Raw genomic sequence first — 26,448 nt, 5'->3', positions numbered from 1 at the left:
GACTTTTGGCTTCTAAACAAAGTTGCTTGAAATTATCCATCGCTTTTTATATTGATCCATTCACTTTATTGGTTTCTTCATGAGGCTCGTTTTTGCATTTGGTTTCTCGTTTACAAATTATTCCCAGCTTTCCTAATGAGTTTGAAGTCTTAGTCACCTCTTACTGTAGTGACATAATAGATTTTGTGGGGGATGGTTCCCATCAGCTAATACCACAAACCCTGATATGAGAACACGGCTCATCTTAATTGTGACACATTTAGAAAATCCTGTTAATACTCCTGATGGTTAGTTTCACTTAAATGATGATATTTTAATTACTATTTATTAATTAAAATGCTGACAAAGACATATTGATGACTTTCATAACAGTTGACCTAGATGAAATAAAATTAGTTTTGTAATTCTGTGAGCAAATGTAATCATTTGATTTTCATTATAACATTTTGTCACATTCTTGTTTGGACATTCTCCTAGCAATTTCTGTTTTCACATGTTTTAAGCCATTTCAGCCCGGTTTAACAAAAACATTATAAATGCATTTGCAAGCGATCAGAACAGACAGTTTGTGAGGGACTGCCCATGTCATTTGGATGCACTAAACTATCTGTATTGGTAGCCATCAGCACAACTTAAATGACACTGTACTTAATTTGTGCCCATAAGACATGTAATTCTGTAGTATGATTTGTCTGACACTAGTCACTAGAATAAACACAGCAGTCTCCGCTGAAAGGAGGTCTTTTTCGCTGTAGCACTTGAGTGGGCATTAGTTGCAGTTATAGTCTTGGCAGATGCTTTGACAAATGACAGATGTGCATGTTTCCAAGATGACGCTGCCTTGTTTTTGCCTAGAGTGGAGGTGGAAACATTGACCCACTGAAGCAACAAGATACTTCAGTCATTCAGAGCACTGATCTCATGAATTTCATGAATGGAACACTAATACAACAAGACAATTTGAAGTTTTTCTTTATGAAATGTCATGGCAGCAAGTTGACAACTGCCAGTTCACCTAAAATTTCATGGAACCATGTTTGTTCATTATTTATAAAGCGAGAAGAATACCTCAAACAAACATGAAGCTGTGGGGAATCTCCATTGTTATTGGGGTCCGAATTAATGGTAGCTTTTCTTAATAATAATGACATCTCAGTGTATAGTGTAGACGCTCACTCGCCTCTTGTTTCAAGTTTCTATCTCTCTCTCTCTCTCTCTCTCTCTCTCTCTCTCTCTCTCTCTCTCTCTCTCTCTACATCTGCAGTGACACGACTCACACCACTGCACTGTGCACTGTGTATTATAGTTAAGGATGCATATAATTCCAGAATGAAATTTTCAATCTGCAGCAGAGTGCGCACTCACATCAATGCACACACTGCTGCAAAGTGAAAGTTTCGTTATGGAAACATCCCCCAGGCTGTGGCTAAGCCATCCATGTCTCCACATTATCTTTTCTTCCAGAAGTGTTAGTTCTGCAAGGTTTGCTGGAAGTTAAGTGTGGGAAGGTAGAAGATAAGGTACTGGAGGAAATAAAGCTGTCGTCCTTCGGTAGCTCCGAAGTTCGAGTCTTGGTCCAGCAAACAGTTTTGATCTGCCAGGAAGTTTCGATGTATATAATTCTTAGAGTTAGTGTAATAAAAAAAAAACAGAATGTTTTTGTTTTAGCATCAATATATCTTTGTCACTGTGCGTAGCCATTCAGTTGCTGTAAGCACTTTGTATCTGGTCAGTTCTTAAAATAAAATTAATATGTATTTATTAGTAAGGTTATAGCATAGCAGTAATGGGCAGTTCTGCAATAATTAGAAAGTTCATAATTAATTCATGAGGCTAGAATCCTTGGAGGTGTTTTTAACTCAGTGGTATTATATGAATATAGCATATGAATGTCTTCTTCAAAATAGAAATGTCTTCGCAGGAGCTGATTCCTGACCTGCACATCCACTTCCAGTCTCAGAGCTTCCACACAAGTATGTACGCCAGTAGCTGGTTTCTTACACTCTTCACAACTGCGCTGCCTCTATCAGTTGCATGCAGGTTAGTGAATGTGAAATGTTGGAAAAATATGATTTTTATCCTGAACCGTGGAAAGGCCAGGATGGATAGAACAACATACTAAAAACATCCACTTATGGGCTGTGAGTGTGAGCATGACGGAGGTGGTGGTGGGAAGCATTTGTAGGTCACTTACTTATGTTTTCTTCAAAACCTCAAAAACTACAGCTTCTAGTGACAAAATTAAACTGCCTTAAGTTCCCTACAAAAAGGTCCTATCCATTTTTCTTTCTCTAGGATTAATTGTTTCCCTGTTTTGGGGGAAGAAAAAAATCACAGATTATTGAAAATAGTGTTTTGATGTAAAATTACTGGTTACTGTTAAATGAAGTGGGTTAAGAACAAAGATGAAATGTGTGTGGTACCATGTCTAACTGGAGTAGAGCCTAGTTCACTGCATTATAGTCATGCGAAGCAAATGCAGGGTGTTACACGAAGTTATACCGACCTTCTGCAGTGCACTCTATGAATCATTGGCGATGCAGTACAGAGACATGGTTGAGAGGGGGGGGGGGGGGAGGGGGAAGGTTGAGGTATGTTTACTTTCCACTAAGTGCAATAACGCTCAATGGAATACATATGTGAGTTACTAATAATACTAATGCCAGAAACACACATGGACAGAATCTATGTGAATCTTTTCCCACTTTCTACACTGTTAGAGGAGGAATTGGTTTTAAGTCATCCTTTACGACAGCTGTAGGATTCTTCTGCGAATCTCGTATGTGAGAAGACAAAGTAACATCACTGAACTTGTGTTTATATAGTCGAATTATTTTTAAGTTTATTAAATGAGTACTTGTGTGCAGTTATTAAGTGAGGTATTACGCAAAAAAGTTAAACAGCTGGAACTGGCAACTTTCAACCGTATTGAAGTATCTGTCCCAAATGTTACATTCTGTCATTGTGCATTTGACAGTGTTGATCTGATTGTCTTCATTATCAGTGGTTGGAATACATTTCACGGCTTTTGGGGTATGAAATGCAACAGATCTGCCTCAGCTCTCCCAACACCTGAGGTTTAAATTCTCTCTCTCTGCTACAAAAGTGTGTCACTTAGGTGTTAGGGTACTTCAGATATTTCAACATAAATCAAGAAATACATTACAGCAGATTACTATTTTAACTGGATCATGACCAGGCCCATTCCATCAGATATATTTAAGCCCGTGTGTGTGTGTGTGTGTGTGTGTGTGTGTGTGTGTGTGTGGGGTTATTCAGTAAATCATCACCATCTGACTACACAAATTACACTAATGTAAAATACGCTGTCCCATGTTTACCAACCCAATGCTGATCCCACCAACATTACAAAAGTTACTAACATCATCACACTTGCAACACTTCTTAGCTATAATTTATGGGAGCATACTTCACATAAAATCTCACATAACAATTCGAAAGGTGCTACTCACAATAAAGCGGAGATGCTGAGTTGCAGATAGGCACAACAAAAAGACTGTCGGAGATAAATAAAGCTTTCGACCATTAAGGCCTTCCTCATCAATAGGCGCGCGTGCACACTCACACACACACACACACACACACACACACACACACACACACACACACACAGGCCTTAAAGGCTGAGAGCTTTATTTATTTGTGACAGTCTTTTTGTTGTGCCTATCTGCAACTCAGCATCTCTGCTATATGGCGAGTAGCAACTTTCCTTTTCATAGTACTGTTACATCCATCCTGGATTTTCCATTGTTTGATTCACTTAACAATTGTAAATAAGTACTCATTTAATAAACTGAAAGTAACTCAATTATATAAACCCAAGCTCTGTGACATTATTTTGTCTTCTCACATAAGAGAACTGGATAGGAAATGCTGGGGAGGTATCATCCATCTGTAAAGTGAAAAGTGAGCAGCATTCGTGGTGGGAGTAGTCGCCTCTGCCGGAAAAACATTACAGCTCCCATACATGACGAGTTGATGACTAAGAATCAAGCACTTGGGCGTGGTACACGTATTTAACATTTGTTTTTGAACCACTTCATTTACCACTAAATAGTAGTTTTATACCATTAAAACCATTTTTTTTAATAATCTGCAATTTTTCCATTCTCTGCAATGTGGAAAATTAGTCCTGACACTCTCTTAATGACATTTAACAAAAATTTGTAACTACATGTATGTTTTCCTTGCAATTTCGAGAGGGGGAGGGGTGCAGAAGAGTGTGATCTGATATTTGAATTTTTTGGAGCTGAAATTACTTTGTTATGTGATACAATTTTAATGGATGACTGTTTGCAAATACGTAAAATTTTTGTACTAAAACTGCTTATTACAATTGCTTTTCTTCATTTTTTAAACATTGCCGCAATTCTTCGTGGTATTTGTACCATTTTTCAATATGATTTGTTAATCTAAGCCAATATTGAAGTTGTGTTGAAAAGAAGTAAGTTTGTAGACTCCATTTGTGCAGACTGGTCTGGTGAGGTTTTCACCTTTATTTTTTAATGCTTTAAAATAATTTTCACTCAGCCATCTGCTAGTTATGATATTCATGTTTCAGGATTAAACTGTCTAACTTTCAGATGTTTGTAGTTGTTCTGACTAATCAGAATTTGCATGCATCATTCAAACTGAAATGACATTAGTTGATTTCAAAAACTGTATTATAGCTGAGGTTTTTGCTGTTCAAAAATCTGCACTGGTCTTCAGATCTCCATGGACTGCCTAGTTGAGACTAGGTCTATATTAGAATGAAGTTAATTGTAATCTGTTTACTGTAATGATGATAACATTTCATGTTACTGAAGTAAAGTTTTCAGTTCAATTGGTTTTTGCCCTGCTTTTTGTATGTGTTTTAGAGCTATGAATAATTTGTTTTGTGACAGCCTACTACCATATTTGGACCTGTGCTCTGTAGTTTTTTCATTCATGTCAGCTTGTATTTCTCGTCATTAAGTAACTTGTTCACAGGATGCTACATTGAAGCACTGAGAAAGGTGTTGGCACTATTATGTCTACCACTAGGTGCTCAGTGTGTGATGTGTCTCTAAAAGAACTCACTTAGGCCCAGCTGTGAGGTCTAACTACATGTATACATTGGCACTTCGTGACGCTTAAGTTAAACTTTTGCTATCTCTGCCTCAGTACTGGATGAGAGAACTGATCAACATACAGTTACAGAAGGAAATATAACAAGTGGATTTAATTTATGGGTGATCTAATATATCAGAAAAACTTAGCAGCAGATTTGTTGCATTATTGAATGTCGACCAAAAAAAGAAAAGAATGGGAGGAGAGGGGGAATCCTGATTAAGTGAGACATAGTGAGTTCCTGCATGTAAATGACTGTCAATATGCAAAATCAAAGCAAGCAAAAGCTTTCTTAGTTGTTGCTGTGCAGTCAGCTCAGTTTGTCGTTTGAAAAATGGCTTTCTCATTTGTGTGTTTGATAACTAGCCTTTGGATTAGTCTCAACAACTCCTACAGAACTAAAATCTGCAGAAGTTATAGGTCAACTTTTATACATGTATACACAAGTTATAATTTTTAGTGTAACCCTTAAAATGAGCCTATAATTACTCTTTTTTTTCCTTTTATCTCGTGAAACATATACTTAGTCACTAAAAATACTGTGCAATTGATACAATAAAACATTTTTTGATCACCTGGGAAAGTTCTTTTACAGCACTGTGGCAACTATTTTGCTAATCCACTTCATTGATACTTCATAAAAATATCTTTAATGCAGTCTCTGTGAATGCAACATATGACTGCTTATATCAAGTAATGTATTTCTGCAGGAGATGTGGCCACTTTTAGAACATTAAACATAGTTTGATTTTCTGAATTCTTGATGATAAACTTTGTTTCAGTAGCTACACAAAGGTTCTTTTTTTTTTTTTTTTTTTCCAGGATTATGGATGTGTTCTTATCCGAAGGCATGGAAATAATATTTAAGGTAGCTCTTGCACTGCTTACTCTTGGGAAAGAAGATCTCCTGTGCCTCGATATGGAGGGGATGTTAAAGGTAGGGTGCATAAGGGTTTTTGTTTTATTAAGCTATGTATGTGATATAACTTTTTATTTCTAGGTATGTTTTGAGACAATCAACAGATAAACAAGACAGACTGATTGTCTAGAAGCATACATATGGGGAGGGGGGGGGGGGATATTTATCATTGTTTTCTACATTACAGTAAAATCTCTCACACCCCATGTACACCAGTCATTAAGTTCTTAATTTGGTCTGTTAACAAAGTGAATTTTTTATCAGTTTGCAAAATTTCCTGGTTATCATATTCACACACAGGACCTCCCAAAACATTTTTGAACATGATGAAAAATATCATTTTCAAAATTTAAAATATTTGTGGTGTTCACTCTGCAAGATTTTGCTCACTACAGATAGCACGGAAAATTGCCAATGAGCAACATCAGATTTAACAAACGTGAATGAAGCATCTGCTTTTACTTTGCTCAAAGGATATACACAAGTCCTGAATGTAGACAATTTCCCATTTCAACAGTTTCTAAATTCAGTTTCTTTACATCCACATTGAACAGATTTGTTGCCCATCCAGAATTCTGTGTGGCTACACCTGTGGTTCGAAAAGGTATTTCTGTTACTGTTTTTGTAGTTGCCATTGTTATTACTTAATGAAATCATTCAGCGGCAATACAGGTCAACTGCATAACTTAAGGTACATGTTGTGATGGTTCTTTGGTAAGGACATGTTACATCCCTTCCTAGATCCAAGCTTCCACTCAATCGTTGACCTCATCACTGACAAGATGTTAAGCCTTGATCTTCCTTTCTTATTACTCTGATATACTATATCTTTTGTTTCACTTTCATTTTGTCTTTTTAATTCTAGCTTAGTCACTAATCCTCTATCTCTTGGCATGTTGTGTTTACAATTGTACCTGACAAACTAAATAAAGTTGGTCCTTATAATTTGGCCTTATGGTGGCCCACAATGAGCAAGGCCCACTGTGACCTAGATAGTGCAGTTGAATTTGGAAAATGCAAAAATCAAAACCCTGCCAGGCCACACCAGTGTCCCTGATGTAATATATTCAACCACTGCAAGTGAGTGCTGATATTATTTCTTCAACACATTCATGCCAAATTCTTAACTCTTCAACATCAAAGTTTCTAATACATTGCAGATCAACTGAGTTCTAATCCCCAAATCACAAGTTCTATAAGCACCTGTACCTGTAATTTTCACATGATGATCACTTCAGTTTCTGAGTTACACTCAAATCTGTGTGTGGAAATTTCACTGTAAGCAACACAAACTAGATATTACTTACATTAATGTATAGATTGAGAGAATTGTATTCATGTTTTACCAATCAAATGATTCAAGCAAATTCTCTTTCTTTGTCTTCCAGTACTTCCAAAAGGACCTTCCCCCAAAAGCAGAAGCTGATATTGATGGCTTAATGCAACTTGCATACAATATCAAATATAATCCAAAGAAGATGAAAAAGTTGGAAAAAGATTATACTGTAATGAAAACAAAGGAGCAAGAAGAAATGGTAGAATTACGGGTATGTACAATGTAGCAGTTTTTCATTTCTACAAAAAAAAAAAATTTATGAGTGGCCAGAGGCTTTATTTATTTTAGAATATTTTGTAGGTACCGTATTTACTCGAATCTAAGCCGCACTTTTTTTCCAGTTTTTGTAATCCAAAAAACCGCCTGCGGCTTAGAATCGAGTGCAAAGCGGAAGTTCTGAAAAATGTTGGTAGGTGCCGCCACAACTAACTTCTGTCGTCGAATATATGTAGCGCTTTGCAGGCGCAAAGATTAATACTGGCACCAAAACCTTTGTGTCAGTAAATAAATTTTAAAAAAAGGTGGAAGACGAGCTTTTTTTCTCCGCCCTGCATTTTCATGCATTATCCAACGAAGTAAATACAAATTCCGTATTGTTCATCTTCGAATGTAGCAGCATTTCAATGCACTATGAAAATCTGACTGACAAGACTGTTCAGGATGTTTGTCAAAATTGCCAACTCTGCTTTCTGAATTTTTTCCTACCTGTGAGAAGAGATGGTTGCTAATAGGAACGTTTATAAATTGTGAATCACATGCAGTATTCTCTTCACCATAATAATAATAATGAATATAAAGATTTTGCTATGTATTCTTTCGTGTTTGCTGCTATCTCATTTAAATCCTGTCTGCCTAATAAACTACGAAACTAGAGTGAGACAACAGCAAACGCGGAAGAATATACATATCATGTCATGTTTATATTCGTATTATTCTTATGCCGAATAGCGATACAGTCAGAAATGAAGCACGGCAATTGATTAGATTTTTAAATCTAAGATGACTCTAATTTCTGTGCAGAATGTAATGTACTAAAGAGGCTTCTGCGAAGATTTTCAACCGAGAAAAATTTTCGCTTAACTATCGTTCAGAACATCTTCTATCATACGCAGTCTATTATTTGGTTCTTGTTGATCATTATTAAAGAAAGTGGCAGTGTAAGTAACAACAAATAGCAGTCTTGCCATTGTTTCGCTAATGAGACGATTCCTCTCTTTTTTAAAAAAAATTGTAAGCAGCGGTAGCGCGAACAAAAGCAAGCCATGCCGCGAGCGGCGACAGGTCGTAAACACTTATTATCAGAATGTGACAAACAATGCGTGACACAGTACAGTAATGCATTTTCAGCTTTTAGTGATGTAAACACCTATAACAAAGAGAACGGCACTTCTCATATCAAAGAAAAATAAGCAATCAATTCAAACCAGACAAAGCACATGAAAAAGGAAGGGTACCCGTATAAATACGGACGGAGCGCCTGACGCATAGCAACGGCTACCTGGTAAAGCTTAACTGCTAAGCTTAAGACTCGAACCAAACTACTATAGCTGTATCGTCATTCATCTGACCTAAATTGTGTCTCATATTACAATGGACCAATTTTGTTTCAATTTGGAGGTGCAACCTAAAACTTTTCTCTCCCCTTGAATTTTGAGTCTCCGATTTCTGGTGCGGCTTAGATTCGGGAAAATTTTTTTGTCCTCGATTTCGAATCTCATTTTTCAGGTGCGGCTTAGATTCGAGTGCGGCTTAAATTTGAGTAAATACGGTAGCTATTTACAGCTGTCCGGCATTTGAAGAAAAGCATTTTGAGCCACCAGCTGCACACATGCAGCTTTATTCTCAACTGCTTTCAGTTTTAGCAACCAGCATCACCAGAAGACTACATTATAAAGAAGCAGAGAATCATATGTAGTATACACAGACAAATCCTTTAAATAAAGAAAAAAAATTGTGGAGAACAACCATCTGGAAAGCATGTACAAAGCTGTACAGCTATATATAAAAAATACATTAAATTGAAACAGGGTACAACTACATGTTCAGTACAAACTTCCTTCATAGTAGCAAGCATGAACTCAACAAATTTCAAAATGCTGTGAACTGTAAGTTTAACACAGTGTGTAATAGATGACTCTTTAACAGTTAATGACTACATAAGTTCAAACTTACAAAGGTGTATATTACAAACTAACTGTCAAAGACAGTACTGTTAAAGATAACAAAAAATATGAAAATCCACAACCAAAGAACATGGATCTATGCTTTAGTTTAGGTCGATAATAAGGTTCAGTTGGCAACAAATAGCATCCATAACATCAATGTGTTATAGAAGTCTATAGTGACATTTTGTCGAATCAATAATTTATAAAATCAAGATTATTAGAATGTGGTTAAAAGCATTTTGTGTGAATAAAACTTTGTATATAGCAGTTATTAAATCATAAAGCCGCAATATGGAAAACATAATGTTGGTTTTTTTTTTTTTTCCTTTTCTGTGAGATGTTTAACATTGTTTACAGACAGTGTCTATTAATTAAGTTACGATGTTCTTAAATAATACGGACATGTGCTGTGTCAGGTTATTAGTTACCTGAGTTCTGCTTTAGTATATTGCCTAGCATGTTTGTGTTGAGCATTTTGTCCGATGATCAGCCCTTATATGGCTACTCCGCTTGTACACGTACATTTATTCCACTGATGGATTATGTTTTAAGAAGCTCAGACGGATAGCAGTCTACATCTACATCTACATCCATTCTCCGCTAGCCACCTGACAGTGTGTGGCGGAGGGTACCTTGAGTACCTCTATCAGTTCTCCCTTCTATTCCAGTCTCGTATTGTTCATGGAAAGGAGGATTGTCGGTATGCCTCTGTGTGGGCTCTAATCTCTCTGATTTTATCCTCATGGTCTCTTCGCGAGATATACGTAGGAGGGAGCAATATACTGCTTGACTCTTCGGTGAAGGTATGTTCTCAAAACTGTAACAAAAGCCCGTACCGAGCTACTGAGCAGTCTTCCACTGGAGTTTATCTATCATCTCCGTAACGCTTTCGCGATTACTAAATGATCCTGTAACGAAGCGCGCTGCTCTCCGTTGGATCTTCTCTATCTCTTCTATCAACCCAATCTGGTAAGGATCCCACACTGCTGAGCAGTATTCAAGCAGTGGGCAAACAAGCGTACTGTAACCTACTACCTTTGTTTTCGGATTGCATTTCCTTAGGATTCTTCCAATGAATCTGTCTGGCATCTGCTTTACCAATGATCAACTTTATATAATCATTCCATTTTAAATCACTCCTAATGCGTACTCCCAGATAAGTTATGGAATTAACTGCTTCCAGTTGCTGACCTGCTATTTTGTAGCTAAATGATAAGGGATCTATCTTTCTATGTATTCGCAGCACATTACACTTGTCTACATTTAGATTCAATTGCCATTCCCTGCACCATGCGTCAATTCGCTGCAGATCCTCCTGCATTTCAGTACAATTTTCCATTGTTACAACCCCTCAATATACCACAGCATCATCCGCAAAAAGCCTCAGTGAACTTCCGATGTCATCCACAAGGTCATTTATGTATATTGTGAATAGCAACGGTCCTACGACACTCCCCTGCGGCACACCTGAAATCACTCTTACTTTGGAAGACTTCTCTCCATTGAGAATGACATGCTGCGTTCTGTTATCTAGAAACTCTTCAATCCAATCACACAATTGGTCTGATAGTCCATATCTTCTATAAATTGAATGTATTTTTAATCTATCAGTGTAAAGCTTTATAAGTACGTACCAGTCTATTTGTTGTGACTGTCTGTGACTGAATGTTGTCTCTGTATGGTGAGTATGAATGTATCCTTTTCATAATATTATGAATTTTCCATTGGAAACAATATTGCTGGCATCAACTTTTGGTCTGTATATTTGCTACCTTGTGTGGATGCTGCTGGTTGACAGTATTGAATTTCATTGCCAACCTCTACTTGAGCATACATCCCATATTTTTTGATTGTAGATTTTTGTGTGTTTCGTAATCTTTGACAGTGTTGTCGTTGACACTTACTTAGTCAATAATTGTGTACCTCTGAAAGCTTGTAATTACTAGTTGTTAACTGCTAAGAGTCATCAATTACACACAACTGTACTTTTATGATTTATAGTATTTTGAAGTGTATCGAGTTCATGGATGCTACTACGAAGCGAGTTTGTATTGGACATGCGGTTCTATCTTCTATAAATTGAATGTATTTTTAATCTATCAGTGTAAAGCTTTGTAAGTACTTACCAGACAATCATTCTTCATACAGGTGATTTCATTATTTGAAAGGTTTGTCAGTGTATACTAAATATGACTTTCTGGTTCTTTACTTTATAGTCCTCCAGTGAGATGCTAAAATTGAAACCAGTTAAGAATCAAGGTGTATACATACAGCTGATGGCTCAAAATTTTTTTCTTCAAATTATTTATTTCCATTAAATCTTATTACTTTTAAGACATTTTGTACATATTTAAAGTTTAATTTGTGAGAAAAGTTTCTGGGACTAATTTTTTTTTTTTTTTTTTTTTTTTTTTTTATTTTTTTTTTTGTGTCTTACTATATAACAAAAGCAGTTCTTTCTTCCTCTTTCTTGCAGTGGAGTGGTAATACATTAGACTCCTATTCACACATGACAAAATCCAGATACCAGCCCACTTTGTCTTTTTACAAAATTTTATATGTTTTCTGTGGATATCTTGCCAGTATGATATCCAGAAGGTCGTAGGTACTGGTACCAAAGTTGTCTTGAGTTCGGGAAGGTATTCAATACAGTTCATGCATGCTTGCTTAGTGACCAGAATAAAATGGTATAGACCATCAGATGAGCTTTGCCTCTGGATTCAGGACTTGTAGCAGATAGAGTTCAATGGTGCCAAGTTACCACACTATGGTAACATTTCCAGGGAAGTGTTACAGGGCTGCTACTTTCACATAAGTGGAAATGATGTGGTGAATCACATCAGATGCCCAGAGAGGCTGTTAACACAGATGATACTGTTGTATCTAGGAAAGCTGCAACATTAGAAAACTGCAGTGCGTGTAGGAAGACCTGCAAGGGATCAACAGTTAGTGCAGGGACTAACAATTGACATTTAACATAAATAAATGTGATGTACTGTGCATAAGTAGGTGAAAAGATTAAAATTATTAGTGTTTGATTACTGGAAACAGTAACAACCATAAAATATCCAGGAGTAACTGTCTGGTTTCACCTTAAATGTAATGACCAAGTGAAATTAGTTCCAGGAAAAGCAGATGCCAGTCTGACCTTTTGGAAGAATGCAATCGAAATGCAATTCATGTCTGAAAAGAATGGTTTACTAATCAATCATTCATGCAATTTTTCAGTTCTACTCATCAGTCTGGGATCCTTAACTGTTCGCATTAATAAAAGAGAGGGACAAATTTCATAAGAATGGTGTGTTTCATTAGGGATTTGTTTAATAAATGTAAGAATATTATGGAGATACTGTAAGAAAGGTGTTGTGCATCACTGAGGTTTTTTTTTTGTTCCAATTCATAGGTTTCATCAACAACTGTTGTTGTTGTGGTCTTCAGTCCTGAGACTGGTTTGATGCAACTATCCATGCTACTCTATCCTGTGCAAGCTTCTTCATCTCCCAGTACCTACTGCAGCCTAAATCCTTCTGAATCTGCTTATTGTATTCATCTTTTGGTCTCCCTCTACGATTTTTACCCTCCACGCTGCCTTTCAATACTAAATTGGTGATCCCTCGATGTCTCAGAACAATGTCCTACCAACCGATCCCTTCTTCTAGTCAAGTTGTGCCACAAGCACCTCTTCTCCCCAATACTACTCAATACTACTCATTAGTTATGTGATCTACCCATCTAATCTTCAGCATTCTTCTGTAGCACCACATTTTGAAAGCTTCTATTCTCTTCTTGTCTAAACTCTTTATCGTCCATGTTTCACTTCCATACATGGCTGCACTCGATACAAATACTTTCAGAAACGACTTCCTGACATTTAAATCTATACTTGATGTTAACAAATTTCTCTTCTTCAGAAACACTTTCCTTGCCATTGCAGTCTACATTTTATATCCTCTCTACTTCGATCATCATCAGTTATTTTGCTCCCCAAATAGCAAAACTCCTTTACTACTGTAAGTGTCTCATTTCCTAATCTAATTCCCTCAGCATCACCCGACTTAATTTGACTACATTCCATTATCCTCGTTTTTCTTTTGTTGATGTTCATCTTATATCCTCCTCTCAAGACACTGTCCATTCCGTTCAACTGCTCTTCCAAGTCCTTTGCTGTCTCTCACAGAATTACAATGTCATCGGCAAACCTCAAAGTTTTTATTTCTTCTCCACGGATTTTAATTCCTACTCCAAATTTTTCTTTTGTTTCCTTTAGTGCTTACTCAACATACAGATTTAATAACATCGGGGAGAGGCTACAACCCTGTCTCACTCCCTTCCCAACCACTGCTTCCTTTTCATACCCCTCGACTCTTAAAACTGCCATCTGCTTTCTATACAAATTGTAAATAGCCTTTCGTTCCCTGTATTTTACCCCTGCCACCTTTAGAATTTGAAAGAGACTATTCCAGTCAACATTGTCGAAAGCTTTCTCCAAGCCTATAAATGCTAGAAACGTAGGTTTGCCTTTTCTTAATCTAGCTTCTAAGATAAGTCGTAGGGTCAGTATTGCCTCACGTGTTCCAACATTTCTACGGAATCCAAACTTATCTTCCCCGAGGTCGGCTTCTATCAGTTTTTCCATTCGTCTGTAAAGAATTCGCGTTAGTATTTTGCAGCTGTGACTTATTAAACTGATAATCTTCACATCTGTCAACACCTGCTTTCTTTGGGATTTGAATTATTATATTCTTCTTGAAGTCTGAGGGTATTTCACCTGTCTCATACATCTTGCTCACCAGATGGTAGAGTTTTGTCAGGACTGGCTCTCCCAAGGCTGTCAGTAGTTCTAATGGAATGTTGTCTACTCCGGGGGCCTTGATTCGACTCAGGTCTTTCAGTGCTCTGTCAAACTCGTCACACAGTATCATATCTCCCATTTCATTTCATCTACCTCCTCTTCCATTTCCATAATATTGTCCTCAAGTACATCGGCCTTGTATAGACTCCTTCCACCTTTCTGCTTTCCTTTCTTTGCTTAGAACTGGGTTTCCATCAAAGCTCTTGATATCCATGCAAGTGGTTCTCCTTTCTCCAAAGGTCTCTTTAATTTTCCTGTAGGCAGTATCTATCTTACCCCTAGTGAGATAGGCCTCTACATCCTTAAATTTGTCCTCTAGCCATCCCTGCTTAGCCATTTTGCACTTCCTGTCGATCTCATTTTTGAGACGTTTGTATTCCTTTTTGCCTGCTTCATTTACTGCATTTTTGTATTTTCTCCTTTCATCAATTAAATTCAATATTTCTTCTGTTACCCAAGTGTTTCTACTAGCCATCGTCTTTCTACCTATTTGATCCTCTGGTGCCTTCACTATTTCATCCCTCAAAGCTACCCATTCTTCTTCTACTGTATTTCTTTCCCCCATTCCTGTCAATTGTTCCCTTATGCTCTCTCTGAAACTCTGTACAGCCTCTGGTTCTTTCAGTTTATCCAGGTCCCATCTCCTTAAATTCCCACCTTTTTGCAGTTTCTTCAGTTTTAATCTACAGGTCATAACCAATAGATTGTGGTCAGAATCCACATCTGCCCCTGGAAATGTCGTACAATTTTAAATCTGGTTCCTAAATCTCTGTGTTACCATTATATAGTGTATCTGATACTTTTTAGTATCGCCAGGGTTCTTCCATGTATACAACCTTCTTTCATGATTCTTGAACCAAGTGTTAGCTATGATTAAGTTATGCTCTGCGCAAAATTCTACCAGGTGGCTTCCTCTTTCATTTCTTAGCCCCAATCTGTATTCACCTGCTATGTTTCCTTCTCTCCTTTTTCCTACTCATGAGTTCCGGTCACCCATGACTATTAAATTTTCGTCTCCCTTCACTACCTGAATAATTTCTTTTATCTCATCATACATTTCATCAATTTCTTCGTCATTTGCAGAGCTAGTTGGCATATAAACTTGTACTACTGTAGTAGGCGTGGGCTTCGTGTCTATCTTGGCCACAATACTGCGTTCACTATGCTGTTTGTAGTATCTTACCCGTACTCCTATATTTTTATTCATTATTAAACCTACTCCTTCATTACCCCTATTTGATTTTGTATTATAACCCTGTATTCACCTGACCAAAAGTCTTGTTCCTCCTGTCACCGAACTTCACTAATTTCCACTATATCTAACTTTAACCTATCCATTTCCTTTTTTAAATTTTCTAACCTACCTGTCCGATTAAGGGATCTGACATTCCACGCTCCGATCCGTAGAACGCCAGTTTTCTTTCTTCTGGTAATGACGTCCTCTTGAGTAGTCCCCGCCAGGGATTGTTTTACATCCGGAATATTTTACCCAAGAGGACGCCATCATCATTTAATCATACAGTAAAGCTGCATGCTCTCGGGAAAAATTACGGCTGTAGTTTCCCCTTGCTTTCAGCCGTTCGCAGTACCAGAACAGCAAGGCCATTTTGGTTAGTGTTACAAGGCCAGATCAGTCAATCATCCAGACTGTTGCCCCTGCAACTACTGAAAAGACTGCTGCCCCTCTTCAGGAACCACACGTTTGTCTGGCCTCTCAACAGATACCCTTCTGTTGTGGTTGCACCTACGGTACGGCTATCTGTATCGTTGAGGCACACAAGTCTCCCCACCAACGGCAAGGTCGATGGTTCATGGGGGGGCATCAACAACTAGGAAATATAATATTACTTGAAACAAGCCATGTTCTGTATGAACTATTTTTTATATAAATACTTGTTCCAAAAAGTTTAAAGAATGATTTCATGGAACTTATGGGAGCTGCTGATGCCTGTTGGTAGGTCATGCAGAGCTTCAGCACCGTGTCTGACTTCACTGTTAATAGGAACTAACACACTTTGTAATTTGAACTTTTGCCAATAAATGCAATATAAGTATGGATTGCATGTAGTAATAGAAGTAGGGCAGGGGGAGAGAGAGAGAGAGAGAGAAAGAGAGAGAGAGAGAGAGAGAGAGAGAGAGAGAGAGGAGGGGGGGGGGGGGGCTATAGATAAGAGTTTTAGAATAACATGGTAGCAGTTATAGTTGACATAAGACCTTGTTAGAGGTCTTATACTGTCTTCCTTCCTGTAATGATTCAGAAGTAGCCAGTAGTAATTTACCCGCACTACTAAAAATCATTTTGCAGAGACTTCGCACAGAGAATCGCCTTCTCCGCCAACGGGTGGAACTACTAGAAGCTGAGTCCAGTGAGTTGGCAGACAGGTTAGTCCGTGGGCAGGTCTCACGTGCTGAAGAGGAGGAGACATCATTTGTTGTTCAGCGGGAACTAGCAGCACTACGGCACACTCACCTTGAGACTTCACATCAGCTGGAGTTAGCACATGAAGAAATTCGAAATCTTTCCTTGCTTATGCAAGAGACGGTTAGTTTGAAATACATGCAAAATTATAATTTTCTTTACATTTATTCTCTGTGAAATAGCAATCATTTGCTGTAAAATAATACTATAGTTTGAATAACTCTTGACACAGCCCAATTGCCCAGTTGTTTTGCCCCTAGTCTTATATTGACATAGATTCTAAGCTTTGTTGTTTCATTAAATATATTCTGTAATGTAACAACGTGGAAGATGTTATAAAAAAGCAATACTCACACAAGGGTAAAACAATGATGAATTAATGCCTTTCCACATGTTTTTTATGAGTTTGTTTTTAGTGTTATGGTTTCCAGTATAATTTCTGTTTGCATACCTGAGAGTAAATCTGGTTATCTATCTGATATGTGTATCATTTTCTCATGCATTACTGATTACATTGTAAAGAGTGAAGTTACATCCTTATAACCAAAGTAATATGACGCGTGACTGTATGCAAATTTATTGTGACTAATTTGGATTGGGGACATTAACACGTTAAAAATAATGAAATGAACAACTATATCAAAAGAAATAATCACTTCAGAAAACAGTAAGACAGACTGGTTGACCAGAACTTGTCTTCAAGTGCCAAGATCAAAATACTGTCAATATAAATTGAAAAGTAGAGAAAATATTTACCTAGCTTTTGAAACTGTTAGCTCCTTCGTCTGTGACGAAAAAGGGATAGGTTGGGGAATATTAGGAATGGGGAACAGGTTACTTTGACCACAAGTTGAGAGATTTACACCTTATGAGGACAAGGATGTGATGAAGATGAAGGGGAAGCATTGAAGGCTGCTGGAGGCTCAAGGTAGTCCATTGGTAAGCACTGTGGTAGGTTCAGTTCAGAGGTGGTAAAAAGGACAGAATGAGAAGTGAAATGAATAGCCCCCTTAAAAACTAGAAGGAAAGAGGAAAAAGAAACTGAGAGGAAACTAAAATGATGTGGCAATTATGTTCCCATCTCTGGAGTCCATCGAAACTAATATTGTCTGGGAGAAACAAAATAGCCTTTGTGGTGTAGTGGGCACTAAGGTTCCTTCGGTGACATTGCAGAGCAGGCGTGTTCATCAATCAGGTTGTGTGAGCTGGATTTTGCTCACACCACAGCAGTGTGATCTGCTTGCTCACAGTGACATATTATGCGGGAAGGAGTGCTGAATGGAATGGAGGGGAGGGAAGGGTCGGAATAAGATAGCTTTCCGACAAATCTCAGTTCTACGGCCACTAATGTCATGTTATATCACTCCACCATATTTCATTAATGTGTTTCATGGCAAATTTATTGGAAGTTTCTTTTATTAATGAGAAACAATAATGGAATGAAACATCTCTTTTTGACATTTTGATGAAGTACAAAAGATGATAGTTCTTATGCTTGATGATCCTTTATGATGAATGTTGTTCTAGGGAGGAATTTAAGTGGAAAGACTCTTATTTCATTGCCATTATATTTAAAGGTTAACCATGGAAACACAGGATGTCAATAAATATTACTTATTTTGCTCTTCACTAAAGCATCAGTGTGTGGTAGCACTTTTTGAGCACGGCTATTTCAAAGGTAAGCTTTTTAATTGAAGTCTGTCAGTAAGCTACTGTGGGTAGGTTTCATTCTCTTAATTGCAGAAAAAAATGCATGCACAGTTATGTAGATCCAAACATTGATGCAATTGAAGCTGCAGACTTATAAAGCCGTGGAAGGTAATGGTGAGGGAAAGTCTTATAAAAGTACGTGAAACTACGTTTGTTACGAAACTTATTATGTAACTGCCTGTCACACTGTAGCTCCCTATTTTCTAACTGTACTCAGTCAAGATATTGTCAACATCAACTGATAAGGGAAGCGATAAGACATTAAATTTTTCATCCAACTTTTAAAAATCCTGGAAATGAATATGAATCTCAACTTCATGGAAATCATCAGTGAGTATATTTTGATACTGTTCAAAATTCCACTCTGATTCCATCATTAGTGATGACAACTTGACCAAGCTGTCTATTCCAGAAAGGGAACTTCATCTTAAAATTGTGAATCCAGCTATACCTCTCTGAAGTTAACATATTTTTATGCTGCAATGTTTCAAATGTAGCATTCACATCATGTGTATTGCCACAGAGGGAGGTATGCAAATAGGTAGGTTGGTTGGTTTAAGGTCTCTCAGTGAGGTCGTTAGAGATGGAATTCCAGTTCATATTAGGGAAAGATGGACAAGGAAATTGGCTATACCCTTTTCAAAGGGACCAATCCAGCATTTCACTGGAGCAGTTAAGCAGAACTGCGTAAAACCTAAATCTGGATGGTCACATGGGGATTTTAACCATTGTCTTTCTGAATATGATTTGATTGTGGTAACTACCATGCCACTTCACTTGGTTTGTCACAGATGAAGGTCAAACCTTGTATCCAGCATTCATATACTTTCTCAGGAACTGTATGTTCAACTACAGAGACTAAGTGTGTCTTTATAAACTCTCCTTCAGTGAAACTGTGCAACACTTGGGCAATCTGTAAAGCAATATGGTTACTTGCTCACACTAGGTTTATTTGTTGAATGTTCCTCCTAAATATACAGAGTGGAGCATAAATCAGTTGTCTGTCACAATCATTAAATTTTGTTTTGCCTAGCATAGCAGTAGTCGCTTCTGAACTTGATCAGTGAGTAGTTCCCACAAGTCAGTTGACACAAGCAGTTTGAAGTCATGTTCATCATTAACTACGAATCAGCATGTATTTATTTTGCAGTCATCATGGAAACATGATCATATTTACAGTGATGATTGTGAATTTGTGTGGAATGATTTCCAGATGTATGACCACCATCTTGACGTGTATTTGTGAATTAAATTTAAGATTTGAAGAGACTGGACTGGTTGCAGAGCTTCCCCATTCAGCTCAATCAGGTAGGTAAACATCTTTACTGCAGAAGAGGATCTTAATGCAGTCATGCAATGTTTTGTGCAGTCACCAATTAAACCTGAAAGAAAAGTGTCAAAGGGGTATGGAATAGCAAGAACAAGCCTAAAAGTGATTAGAGAAAGCTGAATTTGGGGCCACATATGTCTACTTCATATCAAGACCTGAATGAAGATTATCTGGACAGATGTATGGAATTCTGTGAGGTAAATGCAGTTCAGCAAGAAACCGGTTCCAAGGTTCATAAAAACATTCTTTGGAGTGATGAAGTGACGGTTAAGGGGAAAGGCAGAGTGAACATACGCAAGTGTATGTACTGAGATTCTACAACTCCCCTTGCGATGATGGAGTAAAACTCTCCTGATAAAAGTGTGTAGGCAGGGATTTTCAGAGGTGGGTATTATTTTTTTTTTAAGAGCACTGTCAGCTGCATAAATTACCTAGATATGCTTCAAGAATTGCTGTTAGAATTGGAAAATAGTCCACTGTTCGTACATTGGTAGCCGGTTAAGGGAAAGTTGATGTGGCAACAAGATGGAGCACCTCCACATTGTGTTGTTGTTGCATGTCACTTTCTAAATGAAAATTTTTATGAATCATCTGGCAAATGGGATACTGTTGAATGGCCTGGATGATCCCCAGATACTACGCCCATGGATTTTTTTAAATCTGGGGTGTACTAAAAAATTAGGTTTTTCTTCAAGATTCATAATGTTGAGCATTTGAAGTAACGAATCCCATTTGAAAATATACAGTTCTGGAAGAATTTGCAACAAAATCATTTTTGAGAAGATGCCATGTTTGCTTAGAACAGCATGGAAACCACAATGAGCATCTGTGTAGGTTCACTGAACATTGTGTGATTGTGTTTGTAATAAATTGGTATTTTAATATGTGTAGTGTTATTGCACCAAGTGCATTTTTGACAACTGGCTTATGGCCAACTCTGTACTTTCATATTGAAAATGTGGAAAATTTTTCATATATGCACATTTTTGTCTGCTCCCATATGATGAATACTTATTTCAGTCACATTGCTTAACAGTGTTTTCTTTAATTTTCGCACTTCTTCTCACTTTTCACCTTCAAAGTGTGTCGAACACTTTGCATGGAGGATCTTGTAATGTCGCCGTAAATTGAATTATTTTTATTGTGTTAAGTACTTCCAAACACTCTAAGCATCTTGAGACTCCAAACAATGGAAACTCCAGTTTGGTATATCAGCAGTGTAAGGAAAAGATGGATGACTACGCACTGTTAAGATGAGGAGTTGAGTTGCAGACAGGCACAACGAAAAGACACTTACATATTAGCTTTTGGCCAAAGCCTTCATCAGAAAAAGAACATGCCCTGGAATGAGAGACATCCTACCCAAGATCTTTCTCACCCTTCTAAAGGGGTGTTTCCTCACACACCCAAGCCCATCATCATCCTAGTCCATCCCTATGCCACTCCCAGTCCCTGTGGAAGACCCAGGTGCAAGACCTGCCCATCCAGTCATCCAGTGCTGCCTATTCCAGTCCTGTCACAGGCTTATCTTAATCCTATCACAGCCAGGGCAACCTATGAAAGCAGTCATGTCATATACCAACTGTGCTGCAATCATTGCACAGCTTTTTATATTCATATCACTTCCAACCAACTGTCCATCAGGATGAATGTCCATTGTCAAATTGTTGCCAAATGACCCTGTGGCATAATATGTGGCTAAGTGTAACATGCTTGATTTCAATGGCTGCTTCACTACGTGAGCCATCTGGATACTCCCTTCCACTACCAGCTTTTCTGAGCCATGCAGATGGGAGTTATCCGTACAACATATTCTCTGCTTCCAAAGTTATCCTGGCCTCAATCTACGGTAACCTACTGTCCCTACACCCTCCACCCAACAGTTTCCAACCTCTCTGTTGTGTCACCACCTCCCTGTTCCCGTCTCCCACTCTCTTTGTGTGCTGCCCTCTGCCAATGCATCAACCTGTTTCCCCTTCCCTGCTATTCTCCTTTTTCATGCGTGCTCCACAGGCACTGTTCTTTTCTCCTCCTGCCTGTACCCTGCTATCCTTCCCACTTCCCTGCCCCCTCCAGATTGCTGCTTCTGTTCTATGTGACAGCTGCATTCCAGTCTGAGCTGCTGGAGATGGCAGTCTCTGTGTGTGTGTGTGTCTCTCTCTGTGTGTGTGTGTGTGTGTGTGTGTGTGTGTGTGTGTGTGTGTGTGTGTTTCCTTTCCTGAAGAAGGTTTTGGCCAAAAGCTAATATGTACGTGTCTTTTTGTTGTGCCTGTCTGCTACTCAATGCGTCTTCTTTATAGTGAGTAGCAATCTACCTTTGCCTTACATTGTTCATCCTCAGACTCCATTGCATAACATAAATATATAGGGTTCCTGCAGTAACATGTTGTAAATTGATGATGTTGTGTCTGACCCTCACTTTGAAGTTTGTAAGGCAGTCATCGTACTGAGTTTCATTGATTTAAGAAGGGCTGGTCTCAGCTTCAAGCACGGCAATGCAAGTGTATATGCTTGAATCCAAGACTGCGGTAAATCAAATTTTGGTCATTCCTCTGAAGACAGAACATCGTTTGCACTTACTCTGCACTAGTTAATTACATCTGACCACTCCATTTTACCACAAGTGCTCACTCCCCAGACAGTGAGGGAGCAGTAGTGCTCTTGCTCGCCTAGTAATGTCCTGAAATGGCCTGCTGTAGAGTGTGCTCTGCAACTGGGTACAGATACTTGTTATCTATCCATTTCTGTATTCTGCTACATCAGTGGTGGTCATTCCTATGTAAAAGTTTGTGCAGGGAATATGAGCTAGCTGGCAAACAATGTGGTGTGGTTTCACATGCTTATGTTATAGGGTTTACTAGTGATGGGGCTGCAGTAATCGTAGAGTGTGGATGCACTTGTGGGTTCAGCAGCAGTAAGGATTACATTGAGTAGGAACCTAGGGATGAGAATGTAGTCTGGAATGTCATATGGTTTGATAAGGATGTTGTAGCTCTTATAAGAGCGATAGAATGTGGCAGTGAGTGCTATTGGGAGAATACCAGGATGATGGTCTCCTGTGAAAGCATGTGTGTTGTTTGCCACTAACATGTCCTAACTGGTTGAGTACATCAATGGACTCTGAAGAACTACCCACCTTATGAACACCTTGTACTCAGTTGGTGAATGTGTTTCACATAGCAGGATGTGAACCTGTATGTGTGTTGTACCACATGGGCCATTCGGATCCTCCCACTCTGTTGTAGTTTCTCAGGTGTCTGGAGATGGAACCTAGCTTTCCAATACATCCTCACATCTCACCATACTCTTAATCTCCACCTCCATCAACAATCCCTGCCTCCTTTTCCCCCCTCTCTTTTTGTTTTAAAATGTAATTACTTTTTTACTTCATCTTCATTTTTTCCATTTCTTCCTCTCTTGCCCACCTCGTCCTCTTTCCCACTCAATCTCAAACTGTAGGTTTGGCCTCCATCACTCCACCCATTCCTTCCTTCCCCCTCTCTCTGTCTTTTCTTACTAGTTCATAACTGCATTTTCATTCTACTTCCTCTTAATTGACCTTTACTTCTCCATTGTCATTACATCTGCCCTGGGCTGAACCTGGCACAGTGTACTAACTGTAGCATTCAACTCACTCACCTGCACACTCCCCTCCCCCCCCCCCCCCCCAATTCTCATAACAGACAACAGTTATATCCCTCTCATTGTTAAGTGGTTACACACTGGACTCGTATTCTGGAGGACGACGATTCAATCCCGCGTCCGGCCATCCTGATTTAGGTTTTCCATGATTTCCCTAAATCGCTCCAGGCAAATGTCGGGATGGTTCCTTTCAAAGTGCCGACTTCCTTCCCTGTACTTCCCTAATCCGATGAGACCGATGACCTTGCTGTCTGGTCTCTTTCCCCAAAACAACGCATCCCCTCTTATTGTTAGTATAACATCAGTAAGCATACAAGAAAAAGTCTCTTGCACAACAGGTTAGTTTCATAACGTGTCTGAAAATTATATTATTACTATTCGAAATTATTTTTCCGGTAATGACACTAAAGTGTTCAGTCAGGTGAATTTCCTAATGATCTTCAGAAAGTAACTTATTCATAGTAAACTGTCTGTTAAAAATAATGGTTTTACGTTTAAGTAAGCAGTGATGCACATTGTAGTGAAGTAGATTACTAAATCTGGAGGAGTCACATTATAAATAAAACTGTTGCAGAACTCATCACGCCAGTCTTCATTGGAGGAAGTCACTCACAAACGTGAGCTGCTGAGTCAGAAGGAAGAACTGATAGAATGCCTTCAGGATGAGCTGGTAAAAGTGCGCTTGAGAGAGGCAGAGAACGATGCACTTATTCGTGATCTCCGTGCCCGTATACAGGAGTTGGAAGAGGTAGTTACTACTTGCCATTTTCTAATGACAACTTCCTGAAATAATTTTAATTAAAACTATGTCAGACGGCTGCAAATGTAGGTTGTGGATTTATTGCACATCAATCTTATATTCACACTATATTGTTATGTACATTTAATTTTATACTGTTTGATACAGTTTCTAAAAAGGAGGTATGTTTTAAGTGAGGATCGTGTGGCCAAATTGTGTATTAGAATATAAGTGGCGAATGGGTGATCACAGTACATTACCATTTTAAATACTTATGCCAAAAAATTAGCTACTTCCTGTAGCTGAAAAACATTTCAGTGCTGTCTTTTTGTGTTTATGATATGTTGATTACATTTACATATCTTGAAATTACATTTGGTTTGTAATTAGTCATGTACAAGCTACAGGTATGCAAAATTAAACTTTTTGTTTACTGATTGAACATGAAGTCATAAACATATTCCCAGTAGATTTTTAGTTTTGATACATAAAAGATTATAAATTACCTTCTTATTTATTTATTTATTGTTTTTAATAGAATTTGAGTGGTCACTTTTATTCAGTCTAAAGTTAGCAGCAATTCAAAAAAGCAAGCATACCACAATCTTTTAAATGTTGTCATTCTTTGTACTTATAAAACATTGTGCAACAGCATTTTGAAATAATCTTGTTTCTGTGAGTGAGACGTTACAAAATTTGCAGGATAAGAAAACTCTTCGTGAAACTACTCCAGACAATTCTGTGGCCCATCTCCAAGAGGAACTGATAGCTGTCAAACTAAGGGAGGCAGAGGCAAACCTCTCGCTCAAGGACCTGAGGCAGAGAGTTTCGGATTTAATTGCACAGTGGCAGAGGCATTTGCAGGTAATGTTCATCACCAAATTTTGTCACCTATTACAACAGTTCTTTAATACAAGCAGAATTAGGAATCAACGAAATCCATTTCAGGCGATGATGACCGTGCAGTTGAGTGCCCCACAAAGCAAACATCATCATCAACGAAATCTATTAGTAATAGCCCTCTAGCCTCCATAGAATTTCACATAGAGGTTCAGTGACAAGTTTGTGCTCACAGAATACAGTGTGTCCAAGAGAAAAGTGGCCCCTGTCAATAATAGACACATTCAGTCATGGAAAAACATTCTGTTTATCATCGTAAAATATTTCTAAACTTTACGGGGAGCAACAACTAGAGTTGTGACAATTAATTTTAAAGTAATCAAAAGACAAGACAACCAGGAACTTTGAGCATAAGGTGTAGTTTATGATGTGGGGGTTGCTTCCCTCTTGGACATACTGTATTTTGTGATTTAACAGGAGAGGTGTCACTTTTGAACTAGAGAAATATGCTTTGTGTACATTTAATTGAGAATTTCTAAGAGTATACTTCTGTCCAGAGGTGTGAATTGGCATGTTGCTGACACAGATGAGGTAAGATTATTTTTCATGGAGTTCTCTTTTAATCAAAAGCAAACTGTCACAAGAAACAATAGCCATTAATCAGTTAAATACAACAACTTGATAAGTCTGGGAGAGAACCTTTAGTGGTTAAAATGATGGACTCTCTTTGAGAGCAATGATGTTTAAACTCAAACCATTGTGGTGTATGATTTTCATGATCCCAATGTATCATAATGTGAATGTTGGAATAATTTTTTGAACAAGACCCCAGTTGATGAAGTCCTCCTTCAATTGTCACGTGTTGGCATGTGCTCAGTCCATAGTGAAGACTATGCCAACAGGACATTAAAATCTTTAACTTTCCCCCACCTCTCATTTGGAATGTAATAGCTAGACATATCTCAGTTCAGTAACATGTGCTTTACTCACACTTACGTATAAAGGGTGCACATACATTCAACTATCCATGAATTACAGTGCTGTCATTAATCCGTTTCTGTTAGTGCATTTGTCAGCCTTCCGTTAAGAAGAAAGTCGTATATTTACATTTTGCTTCATCTATCACTTCTTTCCTTTCGTATCAGTAGTCCTTAGTTATTTCCTTGTATTTTCTCCTCCCCTTGCCCTCCCATTCCAGCATACTCTCGCTAATACTGGTTTAGAACATGAATTAAAATCACAAGTACAAGAAGCACAGATCACAGTTGGTACAAAAGTTTTTCTCATGTACTTATTTTGTTAGAGGGTTGAAAGACAGTTGACATTTAGTATGTGATTGATTGTTTCTGTTTTATGTGTCTTATTCATTTAGTAATTTATTATA

The 26,448-nt window shown here is 38.1% G+C and overlaps 1 protein-coding gene across 2 annotated transcripts in view; it reads left to right on the top strand.

Moving 5' to 3' along the window:
• Positions 1-26,448, top strand: part of LOC124712983 (ecotropic viral integration site 5 ortholog) — a 169,082-nt gene that overhangs the window by 124,095 nt on the left and 18,539 nt on the right. For both annotated transcript variants that reach the window (XM_047242914.1, XM_047242915.1), the window contains exons 8-13: positions 1,922-2,040; positions 5,935-6,049; positions 7,420-7,578; positions 16,690-16,926; positions 24,060-24,233; positions 24,927-25,088. In XM_047242914.1, the coding sequence (XP_047098870.1) occupies positions 1,922-2,040; positions 5,935-6,049; positions 7,420-7,578; positions 16,690-16,926; positions 24,060-24,233; positions 24,927-25,088 (966 nt within the window). The remainder of the gene's footprint in view (positions 1-1,921; positions 2,041-5,934; positions 6,050-7,419; positions 7,579-16,689; positions 16,927-24,059; positions 24,234-24,926; positions 25,089-26,448) is intronic.

This window comes from Schistocerca piceifrons, chromosome 1 (assembly GCF_021461385.2).
Source record: "Schistocerca piceifrons isolate TAMUIC-IGC-003096 chromosome 1, iqSchPice1.1, whole genome shotgun sequence".
Classification (NCBI taxonomy): Eukaryota; Metazoa; Arthropoda; class Insecta; order Orthoptera; family Acrididae; genus Schistocerca; species Schistocerca piceifrons.
This window is presented reverse-complemented; position numbering and strand designations above follow the sequence as displayed.